This window comes from Nansenia antarctica (assembly GCF_963989245.1).
Source record: "Nansenia antarctica genome assembly, chromosome: 7".
NCBI lineage: Eukaryota > Metazoa > Chordata > Actinopteri > Argentiniformes > Microstomatidae > Nansenia > Nansenia antarctica.
In genome coordinates, this window is record NC_137677.1 from 1,887,179 (window position 1) to 1,906,589 (window position 19,411).

General features: G+C 43.6%; 1 protein-coding gene across 1 annotated transcript in view; it reads left to right on the forward strand.

Moving 5' to 3' along the window:
• Positions 1-7,804: 7,804 nt before the first annotated feature.
• The window catches only part of gabrg3 (gamma-aminobutyric acid type A receptor subunit gamma3), a gene marked incomplete at both ends in the record, with an annotated part of 93,049 nt that continues 81,442 nt past the window's right edge, over positions 7,805-19,411 (forward strand). The window contains one exon of the mRNA XM_080536204.1: positions 7,805-7,898. Within this exon, the coding sequence (XP_080392330.1) occupies positions 7,805-7,898 (94 nt within the window). The remainder of the gene's footprint in view (positions 7,899-19,411) is intronic.

The following is a 19,411-nucleotide window of genomic DNA, read 5'->3' on the forward strand; positions in this document are numbered from 1 at the left end:
CTGGAGCCATATTGTATTATTCTTATAATGATCTTCTATCTTGCTTTATTATGCTTACAAAAGGGTATATATATATTATTGAAGGCAAAGATGTTTGTCCTGCTTTCAAAAGAATGCTCCTTTTATCTAACAGGCAGTCGACTTTAATGAAGCTCCACTGTCTGTCGGCACAGTATGTTCACTGTACTATTGTTCTCTCTGCACAGAAAAAGGACCCCATGGCTCTGTCGAAGAAACCTAACAACGCCTGCTCCGCCGGAGTGAACTACACCCCCAACATCACCAAGGACACTGCCATCTCTACTATCTCAAACAGTACGGCCGTGCAACTCAAGCCACCTGAGGTCAAGGCCCCGGACCCGAAAAAGACTTACAACAGCGTGAGCAAGATCGACAAGATGTCCAGGATAGTGTTCCCGGTGCTGTTTGGAACATTCAACCTGGTGTACTGGGCGACGTATCTCAACAGGGAACCAGTGATCTCCCCTACATAGAAAAGGGCCACATACCTCCTGTGTCACCTGTCACCTGTCACCCCACTTCAGCCATACTGGTTGACAAACTTGGACTGCTATCCAAACGATGCCAAGCACTTCATTCTTCTCATTGATGATTTAGGATGATTTCTTCATTCTCATTTCCATCGCATCACAGTGCATGATCATAGCTATATGGGAAATATTATTGCCATGTTTGCCTTGACTTTCTACTGTATGATAATATTCTACTTTCTTAAAGGTTGTTTCATTTAAAACTCCATGTCACTGGAGTTTCCAAGTCATTGTAAATTAGTTTCCGCTACCAACTTTTTCTGACCAGGAACATTTAGATTTAGCATTTGGCATTTTACATTTTTCTTTCTCAAGATGGTTTGTGTTGGAAAGGTACAGCAAGGCCAAATGCTATGCAAAACAATGTTTTTACTGTATTACTACTCACAATACCTAATGCTTTTCCCTTTGAAACTTTCTCGCTTTGTACAAACGGGCCAGACTGCTCTCTACACTACAGTATGTTTAAGCCTTGGCTCAAGAACATGGATAACTTTGCTTCTTGTTAGTTACAAGCAGATGAATAGCCATGCTAAAATGAGTTGCCTTTCAGAGTGATAACTCCACACGAATGCACTGAAATGTCCCGCTGCAATTACTTTGAAAAAGCCAGTGTGTTACATCTTTCATTATTCATCAGTTGTTCAACTCAGAGCCGTTTTAGAAGAATTGAAAGAAGAACTGACATTCAGCTCAAATGATAGTGGCAGTTTATGCTTTTAGATGACCAATGTGGGGATGGAACCCCAGTATGTTTGGTTGCAGTTAGAGACATTTGTATATACGATAACGCCCTGCTGCTTTTAGGTAGGCCTCCATTAAACCGCTATGGTTAGCTTAGATGTTATGCTATACGCAGATACAGAAACATGAACGTAATGCTACTGCTTAGCTGACTGGATATACAGAGAGATTAGCTGATAGCTTAAGCTTTTGCCAGCTTTGACCGAATATGATGCTTTTTCATACTATATTTATGCTCTTTCAGACTTCTTGGGTCCTCAATATTTGTTTTTGTTCCTATGCGCTTTGATGATGCTTCTTGCAAATCTTCTTAACAAATCTTTTGATGCTTTTTTGAGTGAAAATATCTTGATTATTCTCCTTGGCGATTTTTAGGTTAGTTGCTGACGGTAGTTAGGAGAATGGGTAGTACTGCTTTAGCTTAAGTGGAAACAAAGTGTGAACATGAAGACATATTTGTTGAACCAGCCCACCAGGCTGTTGCTTTTTCTGACGATTTTTGAAATCTATTTTTCACCTTTTCTGTTGTTTTCAATGTCAAGAAGATCAGGACAGATGGTGGTATGAATTTACCATTATAAATAGCCAAGTCTACAAAAATCTACAATCTTTGTTACTGTATGTGTATACTCAAGAGACAAGACATTGTAAAAAGCACTTTCAAATGTCAGAGTGTCTGTATCACAAAGGCTTCTGGGTTCTGGGGTTTTTCCAAGCAGTGATTTAGGGGCCTATTGTAGTCAACTGAGTCACAGGTTTGAAGAACATGGACCATTCGCCCCCAGACCCTCTTGTCCCAATCTAATGATAAAAGAGGAGGAGATGTACTGTATGCATAAAAGGATGGATTTGGAAATGATTAAGTTATATTCTGCTCTGACCATGGGATAGTACTGCATTGTCTACTGGACAACCCATCTTTCTACAAGGTTAATAAGCACTTCAAATGTATGATTACAATTCAATAAATGTATGTATAGCTGTCCTCTAAAGCGAAACGCCAATTATGTCTGAAGCAATAAATGCCTGATATGTCTCTTGACTTATATCTTGTATTATTTATCTCTAACATTGAAGCGAAGAATATTTCATTCGAACTATTTTCTTCTTCATGTGTTACATGTCATTAAGGTGTCATTTGTTTCCCTGTTTACCGTATTTTCTGTTTACTTCATTCTATGGCTCTTAATTATTGCAATAGTCCTTATGTATCTTGTTGCTCTCTTCTTGTATGAACATGTTGACATTAGCAAAGGTCATATCACCATAAACAACCCATGGCGATCATTGTTGATTTTTAAACTAGGACATGGAAGAACCTGTGTTAAGCTCAGATGAGTGCTACTGGACATCGTATCTTTGCTTCGTGGCCAAGGAAACAGCACACTCTTCCTCTTCATCTTCCTAAGCTGGAGTACAGTCAATCATTTTACGGTCCCAAAATAAAAATACTGGGGGAAGACATTTCACTGGAAATACATTCAGATTTTTTCTTCTTCTTTTGAACATTACACATGGTTATTGCCAAGGATGTGAGATTGAGAAGCTGTCTCTGGACTCCCCGCTGGACCGTGATTAAGAAGCGCTAAGTAAATCATTAAACAATACTTTCCTAATGGAACAGTCAGTGTCTGCAATGCAATTGCCGTGGAAAAACTGAGGAGTTCCTGATTACTGCTTTTGATTATAAGCACACACACATCTCCATGCATGCAGCCTCTACTCTCTCCTCTCTACACTTGGTGGAAAAGTTGACGTTGTTGGAACGGGTTCTCTCTGGGGCTGCTGCAACATCTGGCTCACATCTGTTTGTTGTGGATTTAGCTCCACTTAAGTTGCTTTTTCCATTCAGCATGTCCTTACTTTGCTCCAATTTAAGCTGTCACTGATTGCACCAAATGACAGCAATCATGGGTGTCTACCCTGGAAAGCTGAGAGAGACTTTGCTGTGTGGAGAGAGAGAGGGCCAGAACTCTCCTTCTCTCTCACATCTCTACGCCCACGTAATATACTGCGCTACAGCATCAGAATGTTCTCTTTTCATCTGCTGACCTTTCTACTACATCCATTTTAGCCACATCTTATACTGTACATTTACTCTTCTATGTCATTTCCTCTAGACTCTGGTTTTGTGTTTGTCAGTTTATATTTAATTAATGAATGTTTTATGTTCTATCTGACCTAACGCCGCCACTATTGGATAATCGTTAGCGTAGCGGCGATGCCAATATGTTTAGAGTGTGTGTGAGATTAGATTTTAATACTTGTGATAAGCTGACAGCATATGAAATCAGTCACCCAGGTTTGACATGTAAGGAGCCCTCACTCACATATGTCACCGACATCACCATTGGCAGCTACTCATACATGGTTTATGATATGAAACAATTCACATATTTAGGAGGACACATATTTTGTCTGTACAGTATGAGTTACATTATTAACAACAGTCAAGTTGACATACAATAATCAGTATGATACACAATATCAGTATGATACACAATTAACTACATAATAAAGAGCCTATTATTGGTAAACACTAAAATATTAGTGAGTGCTAAGGGGCGGTTGATTGGTTGATTGGTTGATTGGTTGATTGGTTGATTGGTTGATTGGTTGATTGGTTGATTGGTTGATTGGTTGATTGGTTGATTGGTTGATTGGTTGATTGGTTGATTGGTTGATTGATTGGTTGCTCACTCATAGAATATTGATTGGACTTTCATCACTGGACTAATGTGTCCAGTAGGGTACATGAGAGTAAAGCTACCAGCAAACGTCCCATGAAGACATTAATAGCATTTCGTGACGTTAGAATTATAAGGTTCTATCTCCATTTTTGGTCAAAATTGAGTTTTTTACATAATCTGATCCATTAGGTGTTTATTAATGCCTGTGTGGTGTTATTTTAAAAATGTTGACATTTTTTAGTTAGTAATTAATAAAATACAAAGGTTCCATCTCACAAAACATAATGGAATGTATGGAATGTCAATATCTCTGAACCACCCTAGACGGAGACAGAACCTTATAATTCTAATGATCTCATGATTTGGGTGACTGACTAATATATTTGAAGCTAGACAAGACTTTTGAACTAGACCTACCTGACATTTCCAAGACATTTTCATCTAGTCTTGAAAAGCTGCATTTGACAGTGCCAATCAAAGCCTTAATTAAAGGTGTGAACAGGTGTGAATAGTTGTCAACTCACAAACAGCTACTTGGCTGACAGACAGGTAATCCAAACGCTCTAGTTGACTTGAACATAGGTTGTTCAATTACTCAATAAGTTGGTAAAAAAGACAATAATGCAACAACTTTATTGAGGGACACTCTATTTACTATTTTGTGCTTGTGGGTTTTTACTATCTGCTAAAGTTTCCATGTTTTAATGACCAAGAGTAAGACTTGCATTGCTCTGTTTAGCAATTACTCTAAGTTGGTCAAAAAGACAATAATGCAACAACTTTATTGATGACACTCTTATTTGCTATTTTGTGCTTGTGGGGTTTTACTATCTGCTAAAGTTTCCATGTTTTAATGACCAAGATTAATGGGCATAAGACTTGCATTGCTCTGTTTAGCCACAAGAGGATAGTGTGCTTTCTCATGTGACTTTCTGCTGCACAGAGAGAATCAGCTGCGTTCAGAGTGATGCAGCAAGCCCGCCTTCAGAGATAGGAAATGTTAGAATAGGTATAGCATAGCATAGAGTACAGCACAGTGTTTTATTTGTATAGTATAGTATAGTGGATAGTGTACATAGCCTTTATTTATGTAAACCAGCTCCTTTCCCTTCTTGTTTTTAGTATTTTCTTTCCTAGCACCAGGGGAGCCCCCCCTCCTAAATTTCGTTGTTTGGTACCTGTACTATATCAATGACAATAAAGACCATTCATTCATTCATAATGCTGCACGCCTGACATGCTGGGAAGTTACTTAATGCAAACATAGCATGGGATCAAGATGCCAATTAAGGTATGAATCTCTAATAGTAGTAAGACATGGAATGTTCACTGGCCTAGTATGAAAAGTGCTTTTGCTGGTATAGAACATTGCGTGGGCGCGCTGCTGAGCTGTTAACTGTCTGGAGCAAGACTGCAAAATGCATTTAACAGAGTGGGTGTTTCGACTGAAAATGTGCTTTTTTTATTTTGTTTGTCCAGAACGTATTATTAAAACAATGACACAAGACATCTTGACTTGACATCTCTATTTGTCTGTCAGTGTTGTTGTCTTTTATAGAAAGATGGATACAGGGAAGAAGCCTATAGTCTTTTTTTTTAATAACATCTTGGTAAAACATTATGCAAATCTACTCCATATTTATTCCATTAACATGTCACAGACGTGAAAACACCACAGACCAACAGGCCTACCCGTTAGCCACAGGATAATTGTTAGGCTACCCATTGTGCCTTTTCATTATGGCCAGATTGTGTTACTCTTTTACCGCCTCTTAGGGTCCATAAATTTATTTATTTATTTATATCGTCTCTTTATTGTACACGACGAAATATGTAGGCTTCATCTCGCATTTATAACATGTTGTTTTGGCTTCAGACATTAGTTAAGCGCTGGGACAAAACATCTGAACTTAATTGACTCCAAAAAACATGCGCACACAAAAATGTGTAGTACCACTTTCTTTCTGTCTTAATAAGTGTGTCGATGCAGATTTCTCAAGTTTACCTACGATTCGAATTTTTCAGTCATCCCATCCTATGTGAATATTTAAAGTTATGACGTCACACGGAGAGAGGGGGGACTCTATCGGAGGAATTTGGGGGTCTCAAGGCACACGCGTCTACGAGAGTTTACGCACCTGCGTACGGCCGCCGCCAGTATGTCTGTAACTGTGTCTCTGCTCAGATCGAAGATAACAAATGCAACTTTAAAGAGTGGGAGCCGGAGCTGGTCTATTATTTGAAACATTGTAATTGTCGATGTTGAAATTCATTTGAAAAACGTCTGGGGCATGCACCTGTCTTGGGCGGATGCACATTTTCACGTTGGATTATTAACTCTTTACTTCTCTCCCCTCGGTGCTTCAAGCACATATTTGGCTGTGTTTCTGTTAGCAGCTTGCAAGGAAAGGACTGCCGCGGTCCATCTATCTGCGTACTCTGTGACCCAGCCAACCTGTACCCATCCTCAGTGAAACATGTCAGCCAAATGGATCTATTTCTTACTTCTGTCAGTGTTCCCTGCATGGTAAGTGGTGTATCTTTGTTTGATACAATACTACAGTTAGTATAACATTGTTTAAGTGCGTTTAGGGGGGGAGGGGATCCTTCTCCCCTCCCCCATGTGTTTTCTCAATATAATTGCAGTGAAATCGTGACGTTAGAATTATAAGGTTCTATCTCCATTTTTGTCAAAATTGAGTTTTTTACATAATCTGATCCATTAGGTGTTTATTAATGCCTGTGTGGTGTTATTTTTAAAATGTTGACCTTTTTGAGTTAGTAATTCATAAAATACAAAGGTTCCATCTCACAAAACATAATGGAATGTAAAAACTTTGACGCTCAATATCTCTGAACTACCCTAAACGGAGACAGAACCTTATAATTCTAAGATCACGAAATATCGCGCTGAAGTTGATCGCTCTAGGTTCATTAAAGTTATTGATGTCATGATGCGTTATGTTTTTCCAGACTTCATAGTTCATACGATATTAATTTTGAGTTTGTATAAAGTGCCATAGCCTTCTGATAGCCAACGCTATTGGGTATTCGAATCTGTAACATTATTTCGATGTCAGATGTCTATTTGACATCCATTACGCACCGTAAGTTACTTAGTTGATACGATTTTTAATCGTTGCTCCTCTATAAACCTACGTTAAGTCACAGATAGGTTAGATGAATAAAGTAAAGATAACTGTATGATAATCTATCTGTGTCTGTGACCCCCTTGATCTCAAATATCACTATTATCGAGATTTAAATGTAGCCTAAACAAATTATAACAAGCTAACAAGATACTTCCCATTTCATAACACAATGTTAGGATATTTCTCAAGACGAGTACTCTTATGAATGAATGAATGAATGGTCTTTATTGTCATTAATACAGTACAGGTACCAAACAACGAAATTTACGAGGGGGGGCTCCCCTGGTGCTATAGGAAAAAAGACTAAAAACAAGAAGGGAAAAGAGCTGGTTTACATAAATAAAGGCTATGTACACTATCCACTATACTATACTATACAAATAAAACACTGTGCTGTACTCTATGCTATGCTATAAATATCCTAACATTTCCTATCTCTGAACCTTATGTACCCGAGGGTTGTCATATTGCACATAGTATTATTGCACATTCATTTAAAGTGTCGCAGTTTGCAGGCTTGAAATGTTCACAGTTGTGTTTCAGTATTACACTTGATTACAATCTTTCAATTATGTGTTTTTGATGTCTCAACAAGTGCTATTCTCCTTATTATAGTACCCACACACTCGAGTATGAAGAGGAGTACGAGGATGTTACTGTCAGCCAGATGTTGGCTCCTAAAAGCCAGGAGGCGGACGCGACGCAAATACTCAACAACTTACTGAAGGAATACGATAAGAAACTGCGGCCGGACATCGGAGGTGAGTCGCACGGAGGAAAGTGCGCCCTGTTCGCGAATTTGCGGAACTAGGATGGTAGGGGAAGGTAGGGCAATACCGCTACCTGATTGGTTGGCGAAGCAGGGAAGGTAGGGCAATACCGCTACCTGATTAGTTGGCGAGTCGCCAGCCAATGAGGGGGCTCTTCACGAGTGCTTCGCCAACCAATCAGGTAGCGGTATTGCCCTACCTTCCCCTACCATCCTAGGTTCCGCAAATTCGCGCCCTGTTCTGTGCTGCGCTCAGCGCGTCGCTGTCCATGGTGCTGAAAGCACTAACGTCCGTGTGTTGCGTTCCCGTTTAGGCGAACCCCCCCTTAACTGTATTATCTATTATACGTAAACATGTTACCCCCTAACTGTGTTATTATACCTAAACATATACTATAAACATTTAGTCCAAATGAGTTGTATGTATGGGACTAAGATATGGGTATGTATGACGTATTTTATTTGCAATTGAAATCACGCTTTTTATGATTTAAGAAGCACCGCTCTGAGATTCCTCTGAAAACGTTCCAAAAAATTGTAGCATTGTGGGTTGACGAATTGAAAAACGATCATGGAAATGGTTAACTATTTGGATATAAAAATGCGAATCGTTTAAATGCATTGCATTTGCATAGACCTATATTTTGTATGGTGTTTTTATATACAGATTGTTGGATGCTGACTATCGATCTATTGATAACTCCTTAGCATGGAATGCCTTTCCTAGATCACATGGTGTTTAACAATGTAGGCTACTGCGTGTACAGTACAATACTAAACACAGTATAGGCTGCTATAAAGAGAATGTATTCATTATCTTAACAGCACCCCAGGGAACATAAGATGACTATTTAATCATATTTAATAATATGACTAGAGAGACAGGATTCCATCTACCTTACTTCAGACTGGTTTGGTCAAAACCACTTTGTGACGTTAGAATTATAAGGTTCTATCTCCATTTTTGTCAAAATTGAGTTTTTTTTTACATAATCTGATCCATTAGATGTTTATTAATGCCTGTGTGGTGTTATTTTTAAAATGTTGACATTTTTGAGTTAGTAATTCATAAAATACACAAAGGTTCCATCTCACAAAACATAATGGAATGTAAAAACTTTGACACTCAACATCTCTGAACTGCCCTAAACGGAGATAGAACCTTATCATTCTAAACTCACGACTTTCCGTTCTTGACCAATGACCAAGCACTAAGAGCATCTCCAAAAGGGGTCACACACTGGCTGGTTGACTACTCTGCCAACACTTTATCACCTTGTGGAAGACAAACAATCTGACAAGCACAGTTTACACTCTGACAATGACGTCCTTGTCTTGTCTCAGTCAAATATACCATTTCAACCTGTCTAAAATCTTGCAATTCAGCCTGCTGTGAGTTATTGTGCTGAAGGAGAATAACTCCTCATGCAATAAGTTATGGATAGATCTGAGAATGAACACAAAAGACAGCTTGCTAGTGTGTCTATTTAGAGAAAGTCACTCAGCGCCCGCGGACAGCTCTCCCCTGTGAGATTGACGTGTCAGTGCTTCTTAGCCAAAGGTCTGAGGTGGCCAGCTGGGTACTCCCTCCATGACCTTGTGTCTTTTTTGATTTAGTTTTTTCATTCATTGAGTTTTACCAGACAAATCGTTATCCGAAAAGAGACATTGCAATATTGAATTCTGCATTTCAAACAACTTTCAACCCCCTATGTTCCACATGACAAAGAGCATACAGTGCTCTGGTCTATTCTACACAAAACATAAAGTATAGTACAACAATTAATGTACGCCACAGGAGTATCGTTTAAGGTCAGTATTGTGAGAAAAAACAGTTATTTAGTTATTATCTAGGTTTCCCAATTGATCCATCACACACATGGACAAATGTATGAAGAGCAGTTAATTTCAGATCTCATTTCACTTCATGTGCCACTGTTTTAAGTTATGCCGGAGGCATAGGTTGATATGTAGTTATTTAAGAGTAGCTTTTTATACAAAAGAGAACAGAGTCATGTAACCCACTGGGTATTTCGCTTTCTCATAATTAGTATCATATATAGACTGTAGTATGCAGAACGATGGAGAAAGTCATATTGATTTCCAGTGGACTGATGAGCCCAGTCTCTAGTTATTTCCAAATTCTTCCCCCTTCCAGCATTCCCCAGAATTAATGAAATACAGTTATTTCATTCTGAACATTTCTCAGATGCCTGTCACCATTTAGTCTGTGCCCCACAGGCACATGGGGGCTGGATGGAAGCCAGGCGTCCCTGTCATCAGACTGTAGTGTTCTGCCTACATGTCCCTGTCATTAGACTGTAGTGTTCTGCCTACATGTCCCTGTCATTAGACTGTAGTGTTCTGCCTACATGTCCCTGTCATCAGACTGTAGTGTTCTGCCTACATGTCCCTGTCATCAGACTGTAGTGTTCTGCCTACATGTCCCTGTCATCAGACTGTAGTGTTCTGCCTACATGTCCCTGTCATCAGACTGTAGTGTTCTGCCTACATGTCCCTGTCATTAGACTGTAGTGTTCTGCCTACATGTCCCTGTCATCAGACTGTAGTGTTCTGCCTACATGTCCCTGTCATCAGACTGTAGTGTTCTGCCTACATGTCCCTGTCATCAGACTGTAGTGTTCTGCCTACATGTCCCTGTCATCAGACTGTAGTGTTCTGCCTACATGTCCCTGTCATTAGGCTGTAGTGTTCTGCCTACATGTCCCTGTCATCAGACTGTAGTGTTCTGCCTACATGTCCCTGTCATCAGACTGTAGTGTTCTGCCTACATGTCCCTGTCATTAGACTGTAGTGTTCTGCCTACATGTCCCTGTCATCAGACTGTAGTGTTCTGCCTACATGTCCCTGTCATCAGACGGTGGTGGCAGGGCTCATAGTCTGCCTACATGCTATCTGGCTCCAGTAAATAGAGGAGGTAGATACTGTAGTTATACAGTAAATAGAGCAGGTAGATACTGTAGTTATACAGTAAATAGAGCAGGTAGATACTGTAGTTATACAGTAAATAGAGCAGGTAGATACTGTAGTTATACAGGTAGTTAAACAGGTATATGTAGATACTGTAGTTATACAGGGTTCAGTATGCACAGTGCCTTCGGAAAGTATTCAGACCCCTTCACTTTTTCCACATGTTATTGCGTTATAGACTCGATTTAAAATGTATTAAATTAAGAATTTGCCATCAATCGACATACAATACCCCAGAATGACAAAGCGGAAATGTGTTTTCTGTCAGTAATGTCAGTAAATGTATTAAAATTCAAATACAGTAATACCTCATGTATATATTAGTATTTGCTATGACACACATCAAAAATGTCATCAACAAATTACTTTAATTGAGTCCATCTTAATGCAAGGATAATAGTTCGTGTAATTTTGGAATTAATATCTTTGTTTAGGGTCTCTGATATGCATAGGAATCAATGACACACTGCGTGGATCAGGTTGTCACAAACTGAGCAGACGGAGAGGAACAAAACTGTTTAGGAATGCGACCCTGAGGCCTGGGGAGACTCACACACATCTACCCTGAGGCCTGGGGAGACTTACACACATCTACCCTGAGGCCTGTGAGGCTTACACACATCTACCCTGAGGCCTGGGGAGACTTACACACATCTACCCTGAGGCCTGGGGAGACTTACACACATCTACCCTGAGGCCTGGGGAGACTTACACACATCTACCCTGAGGCCTGGGGAGGCTTACACACATCTACCCTGAGGCCTGGGGAGACTTACACACATCTACCCTGAAGCCTGGGGAGACTTACACACATCTACCCTGAGGCCTGGGAGACTTACACACATCTACCCTGAGGCCTGGGGAGACTTACACACATCTACCCTGAGGCCTGGGAGACTTACACACATCTACCCTGAGGCCTGGGGAGACTTACACACATCTACCCTGAGGCCTGGGAGACTTACACACATCTACCCTGAGGCCTGGGGAGGCTTACACACATCTACCCTGAGGCCTGGGGAGGCTTACACACATCTACCCTGAGGCCTGGGAGACTTACACACATCTACCCTGAGGCCTGGGGAGACTTACACACATCTACCCTGAGGCCTGGGGAGACTTACACACATCTACCCTGAGGCCTGGGGAGACTTACACACATCTACCCTGAGGCCTGGGGAGACTTACACACATCTACCCTGAGGCCTGGGGAGACTTACACACATCTACCCTGAGGCCTGGGAGACTTACACACATCTACCCTGAGGCCTGGGGAGACTTACACACATCTACCCTGAGGCCTGGGAGACTTACACACATCTACCCTGAGGCCTGGGAGACTTACACACATCTACCCTGAGGCCTGGGAGACTTACACACATCTACCCTGAGGCCTGGGGAGACTTACACACATCTACTCTGAGGCCTGGGGAGACTTACACACATCTACCCTGAGGCCTGGGGAGACTTACACACATCTACCCTGGGGCCTGGGGAGACTGAGACTTGAGATACAAATCTACAAAGTTGAATGGAGGAGAAGACGGAGGAGAAGACGGAGGAGAAGACGACAGCCTCCACGTGGCCTCCTCTGCAAGTAACAAGAAATGGTGCAAGACCAACTTGTGAAACTAATGTCGCCAACCAAACGTCGAGCTGGCAGGCTTAGGACCGGCGGACGGGCAGTCATCCCCACCGTCGAAAACCGAGGCCTGTCAGTGCTTCAACTCAATGTCGAGGGCCTAACAACCGCCAAACTCGAAGTCCTGCGTCACCTGGCTGATTCCAACGGGGCAGCGGTTCTGCTCCTGCAGGAGACACACTGCACATCCGACAACATCCTCAAGATCCCTGGGTTCCATCTCGCTGGGTCCATCTACAGCAAGCAACACGGTGTGGCAACGTTCGTCCGGACTGAAATAAGCTGGTCAGCCAGTAGCCAATCCCCACCAGGCTCTAACATCGAGTGGCTGGTTACAAAAATCCAGGAAACATCAGTTGTCAACGTATACAAGCCCCCACCATCGGAGCTGTCTGCAACGTCACTCCCACCAATAACTGCACCCGCCATCTATGCAGGTGACTTCAACTGTCAGCACACAGACTGGGGTTACAACCACACAACACCTAATGGAGTGACGCTGAGTGAATGGGCCTCCAACACTGATGCTCTACTGCTTTACGACCCCAAGGAGCCTCCAACCTTCTTCTCTGCACGCTGGAACACCTCCACCAACCCGGACCTGGCCTTTGCCATCTGCCACAGTAACGACCCGAAACCGGAGAGACGCGTCCTGGACAGGTTTCCCCGCTCACATCACCGACCATCCATCATTAAAGTCCCATCACTGGTGGAACCGGTACCAGGGAAACCCGTCAAGCGATGGAACTTCCGAAAAGCCAACTGGGAGTCATATGCAGAGGAGACTGAAAGAACGTCAGCTGGCCTGCCAGACCCAGACACAGCCGATCTGGATACGGCCTATGCAGCCTACTGCCAGGTCCTCCTGGGTGCGGCAAAGAAGACCATCCCACGTGGCTATAACAGGAATTACATCCCAGGTTGGGACGAGGAATGCAGCCGCCTTCTGTGCGACCACCAGAGGGCTAGTGCCAGAGAAGAGGTGGACGTGACTGCAGCAGCACTGCTCCAGAAGCTGGATATCACCCGCAGGGCCAGATGGACAGAAGTTGTCGAATCAATCGACTTCACCCATTCTAGTCGCAAGGCGTGGCAGACCATCAACCAGCTCACAGGCAGAAATACAACACCCCACAGCTGCCCAGTCACAGCAAATGCCATCGCATCCCAGCTCCTGAAGAACGGCCGCTTCCCGGATGCTGACAAAGACTTTGCCCGACTGACATCGCGTGAGGTGTCCTGCATCTCGGGAGCGGCCAGTGTCGATTCCAACCTCTCGGGAGAATTCACAGCAGAGGAACTCAGTGAGGCCATGAGCAAGCTCAAGCCAGGCAAATCCCCTGGCCGTGACAACATCCACCCGGAGTTCGTCATCCACCAGAGCACAACAACATCTGGCTGGCTCTGTGCTTTCTATACATCATGCTACCGGAGATTAAAGCTCCCAAAGACTTGGCGCCGTGCCTCTGTCATAGCTCTGCCAAAGCCAAATAAACCTGCAGAAGACCCCAAGTCGTACAGACCAATCTCGTTGCTCTGTGTCCCATTTAAGATCTTGGAGAGGATGATCCATAGCCGCATCGAGCCAGTGGTGGACTCACAGCTCCCACGGGAACAAGCTGGTTTCCGTCGTGGAAGATCAACAGCAGACCAGGTAACACTACTCTGTCAGGACATCGAGGACAGCTTCCAGGACAATGAGAAAGCTGGGGTAGTGTACCTGGATCTGACTGCTGCATACGACACCGTGTGGCACCGGGGACTTCACCTGAAGCTGCTGAGGACAATACCGGACCGCCACATGGTGAAGTTCATCATGGAGACACTTTCCAACCGCAGCTTCATCTTACAGACCAGCAGTGGCCAGTGCAGTAGGCTCAGAAGACTGAGGAACGGGGTACCGCAGGGGTCTGTTCTCTCGCCGATGCTGTTCAACATTTACATCCACGACCTACCTGATACAGCATCTAGAAAGTATGGCTACGCAGACGATCTTGCCATCATGCTGAGCCGACCAACGTGGAAGGCGATGGAAGAGGGTCTTAACGTGGACATAGGCACACTGGTAGCATACCTTCGAAGGTGGCGTCTACAACTCAGTGTCGGAAAGACAGTCGCAGCGGCATACCACCTTAGCACCAGAGAAGCCAGGAGGGAACTTGAGGTGCGTGTTGACAACAAATGTCTGGAGGTCCAGCAAGCCCCGAAGTACCTTGGAGTGCGCCTGGATCGGACATTATCCTTCAAGCAACACCTGGAAGAAGTCAAGGCCAAAGTGACATCCAGGGCCGCGCTGATCCGCCGCCTTGCTGGTACAACCTGGGGAGCCTCCGCTAAGACGCTAAGAATATCCACCCAAGCCCTGGTCTTCTCTGCAGCGGAATACTGCGCCCCAGTCTGGAGCAGAAGCCCTCATGCGAGAAAGGTCGACGTGGCTATCAATACCTCCCTGAGAATAATAACTGGATGCTTGAAGCCTACCCCTGTGTCCCTCTTGCCAGTCCTCGCGGGAATAGCACCGGCCGGCCTCCGACGGGAGGCTGCCACCCTCGTCCTGGCCAGGAAGGCACAAAAGCATGACTGGCACATCCTGCACAACACCACCATAACACCAGCACCTCCAAGCCGACTCAAGACCCGCCACCCTTACAACAAGGCAGCACAAGCCATGCTCAACTCCACCTCTGAGGACATCTCCAGAGATGCATGGTTGGCAGCAGCTTGGAAGCAGGAGTGGGAGTCAGCCGGGCCCTCCCGAATCCACCGCTACATCTGGGACCCAGGAGATGGCGCCATTGGAGGAGACGACCTACCACGCCGGCAATGGACCACACTGAACCGTCTACGAACTGGTGTCGGTCGCTTTAAAACATCAATGAAGGCGTGGGGCCTGGCGGACAGTGCGGCATGCGAGTGCGGTGACCCAGAGCAGACCGCCGACCACATAATCACCATCTGCCCCTTATATAGACCACCCTCAGAAGCCAGCCTCTTCGACCTAGAACCAGAGATGCGGGCATGGCTACGCGACACCGAGTTGGACCTCTGACGTTACACGAAAGAAGAAGAAAGTTGAATGGTGGGGAGGAAAAAGCACAGTCGGCCTGACAACATCATCTCAGTCACTCTACAAAATTGGTCGATAACCAAGTGGCCAAAAAGAACCCTTTGAAGGATAATAATCTCTCTTATATCCATAATTGTGTTCGCGACAATTAATTCAAGTGATACAGCTATGAAAAAGGCTGGAAATGTGTTTGTTTTTTACTACAAAGCATTATTACGTTTAGTGCAGATCTAGCACATGCAGTGCAGTTTCTCTCTCGTGTGAAGAATAGTGTTAGCTGCATCAAGTTATGGGTTATGTTTATCAGGATCAAGAGAGAATTATGCAATTTGCTGAGTTGGTAGTGACATCCTAATCTACACAGTGAGTAATTGATTCCTAAGCAAATCAGAGACCGTATAAAAACAAAGATATTCATTCCAAAATGACATGAACTATAATCTTTGCATTAAGATGGACTCAATTCAACTTATTGAGTGATCTGTTGATGACGTTTTTGCATTTTAGCAAATTCATGCTAAAGGATCTGAATACTTATGAGGGTGTTTGCTGTGACACTCTGGGATACTGATGTACTGATGATACTGATTGATGACAAATTATTTTTAATTTAATCAATTTAAATTAGGGTTGGGGTTAGCGAAGGGGTCTAAAAAAGGCACTGTACATTTAAACTCTCTAATGTGAAATATTGGGATGAGGGAGGTTGTAATTTATATTCATATTTGTATTGCTTGGGTACATATATTTTGTGTGAATACATAGTTTGTCATACAATTCTGTATAACGATCGTTATTATATTGCCATACTCAACCAATATGTGGTGTGTCTGAAAACCAATAGTTTTAGACTTCTAATGCCTCATATAGTGTAATCATCATCACAACCTTTTCAATAAGCTGCTTTAGGTGCTCTTTCATACTATCACGCCTTCTTTCTCTCTCTTTGTGTCTGTCTCTCTCTCACCCCCCCCCCCCCCCCCACACACACACACACACAGACACACACACTTCTGTTATCCCTCAGTATGATTAAAACGTTATTTCTCTACAGTATATGGGGAGCTTTAGCATCGATGTTGAAAACCTCAGGTCCATTTTGTCTTTGATATAAACCCTCTGTTCAGTCTCAGTCAGTCATTCAATAATAAAAGGCTTTATACCTTTATACAGCACCAGTTCTTTATACAGCACCAGTTCTTTCAAGGAAAGCCATAACAGATGGGCAGGAGCCAATGAAACCTGTTCACAGAGTCATCTTACTTACTTGAAAAAGTACTTTTCCCCGTTGTCCCTTTGATAGCAGAGGTGCTGCCAAGTTGTCATCTGAATGTTCTCTTAGGCGTTAATGAACTTGCTTTTTTAGAAGCTTTTTCATGGCTTCTGCCTAAACAATAATGGACTGACACATTAAAATATGGAAAAAGCATGTGCATGAGAATCAACTAAATGGGGTCGCTATTAGCACGTCCCTGTTTTGTCAGAAGTAATCAGCTGCTATAATTTCTCCCTTTATGGCTTTGAATTAGCCTGTTTGATTACCTAGTTCTCACTCATATGCTAGCACAGAGATATACGGAGGAAGTATGGAAGATAGTCACCCCACCCCCACCCCCACCCCCACCTCCTAGACAGGACAGATTTTGCCTGTAGCTTTTTTTGATAGACGTGTCGCTTTATGGTGAATTATTCGTTAATTAAGTTCTTACCAATCATAAATGTGGATATGGAACATAGATAAGGATGATCTCAATCAGGGAATGTCAAGATTTTTCTTTTCTTTTTTACTACTAGATGTTTCTTTTTAGTCAACAGATCTATAATGCTTTTTGTTTCAATCTATTTGAAAACCATGTTGATGAGATTGGAGGCCATGTTATTGGAGCCCACCATAACCACAATATATCTAATACAGAAACCATGGGCTGGTATGATATAACGTACAATGAAAATGATAACACTTGAAATTGTACATTCCATCATAGTAACTCGCATTTTGTCAGGGCAAAATGTTATCTTTAGGAATATGGGACGAGAATGAATAGGAGGCTAGAAAGATGATATGATTCACTGCCCTCTGGCCTAGCAAGGAGAATCAGGTCAGCAGGAGGACATTTCATCTAGAATCTTCTATCTGACCCTTCACCCTGGGAAGCAGCATTGGATCCTTAAAAAGAGATTCATGATTCTCAAAATGGGGGTTTTGATAGGGGAGGGGGGGACTTCTTTTGTGAAAGTATTACGCCTAGTTATGCTCTGAAATGTCTTGGGGTGCAGATTTGGGCGGCTGTGGCGCAGGAGGTAGAGGAGCCGCCGTCTAACGATTGCAAGGTCGGCAGATCGGCAGGTTCGAGCCCCGGCTGGCCACATGTTAGAAGTGTCCTCGGGCAAGACACTGAACCCCCAAATTGCTCCCAGTGAGCGGGGCCGGCCGGCGCCTTGCATGGCAGCTTGGCCGCCCGTTGGTGTGTGAATGTGTGTGTGTGAGTGGGTGAATGAGAGGCCGTTGTAAAGTGCTTTGGATAAAGGCGGCTATATAAGTGCAGTCCATTTACCCATTCATTTATGCTACTGGTGGCGGTTGGTGGTGACACAATGTCACAGCCTGTGTGACAGTAAGGAGTGGGGCTTTTAGCAGACTGACAGCCTCTCTCTATGATACCCCATATTGCCGCTGACACCGTCGAGTGCTGCAGTGCCGTTGTGGCCCGATTGTGTCAGCTTCCTTTTGGGCTGACGGGGGGAACCCTCGAAACTGGGTCAGCCCGCTCCGCTCTGCAACACGCTATGCAGAGAAGCAACAAGATGGAATCATTACCAGCGAATCAGGAAGCCTGTGTGGAAACCTGGACGTGGTGGCACTTAATATGTGTGACACCGGACGCATTGAGAGTCTCCCTCAAGCCCTCTGGACTGGGTATGGCAACTGGAATGTCTGACTGGAAGGTGTCAGAGCGGATGTGTTCGTATGCCCTCAGAGCATGAGATGAGATGACACTCTCGTGCTTTCTGTTTGCTCTAGGAAGGTGTCTCTCTCTCTCTCTCCGTGTAGTATGCTATGGACCGCACTACCATGTTAGGGTTAGGGTTAGACCTCTGACCGTGTTACACACGAGAGAAGGGAGGAGAAAAAGAGAGAGAAAGACAGTGAGAGCGGGGAGAGGAGGGGAGGAAAGAGAAAGACTAAGAGGAACAGAGATGAGGAGGGTTAGCTTTGCGATCTCCAGTCACCAAGCAGCTCCCTCCTGAGACGGGGATCGAACCAGCAACCTTCTGATGGCTAGCTGGCCTCTCTAACCTCTAGGCTACCTGCCACCCCTAAGCATGTTTATTCATACAGACGAATGCTGTTGTGTTACGCTCCCTGGCAAAAACCTGGAGATTCTCCTCTATTTCTCTCTGTGTAGCTCACCTGCCAATGAGTATGGAAGTCAGCCCATCTGTGATATGGGAGACTTTGAATTACTGTGAATGTATTTGCTGAGAATGTTATTTACTGTGAATGTTTTGCTTCACAGAGACACGCTGCTATCATAATACCGTGTGATCCTTCATCACTCGAGTGTGAATTATGGGCACAAGATGTGTCACATTGATATAGAAATCACAAGGAAGGACCTACAATGTAGTGAAGTTGTGTTGGCAGTCATTTCTGTCATAACCAAGCTACCATATGCATATAGTACTGCATGTACCATAGAACTTACCAGACCACTCCTTCTATCTCTTACTGTATATGTTTTTTTAATGAGCTGCTCTGCATACACACAGCACTCATGTTTAGTGTCTGCGAATTGTGCTGCGG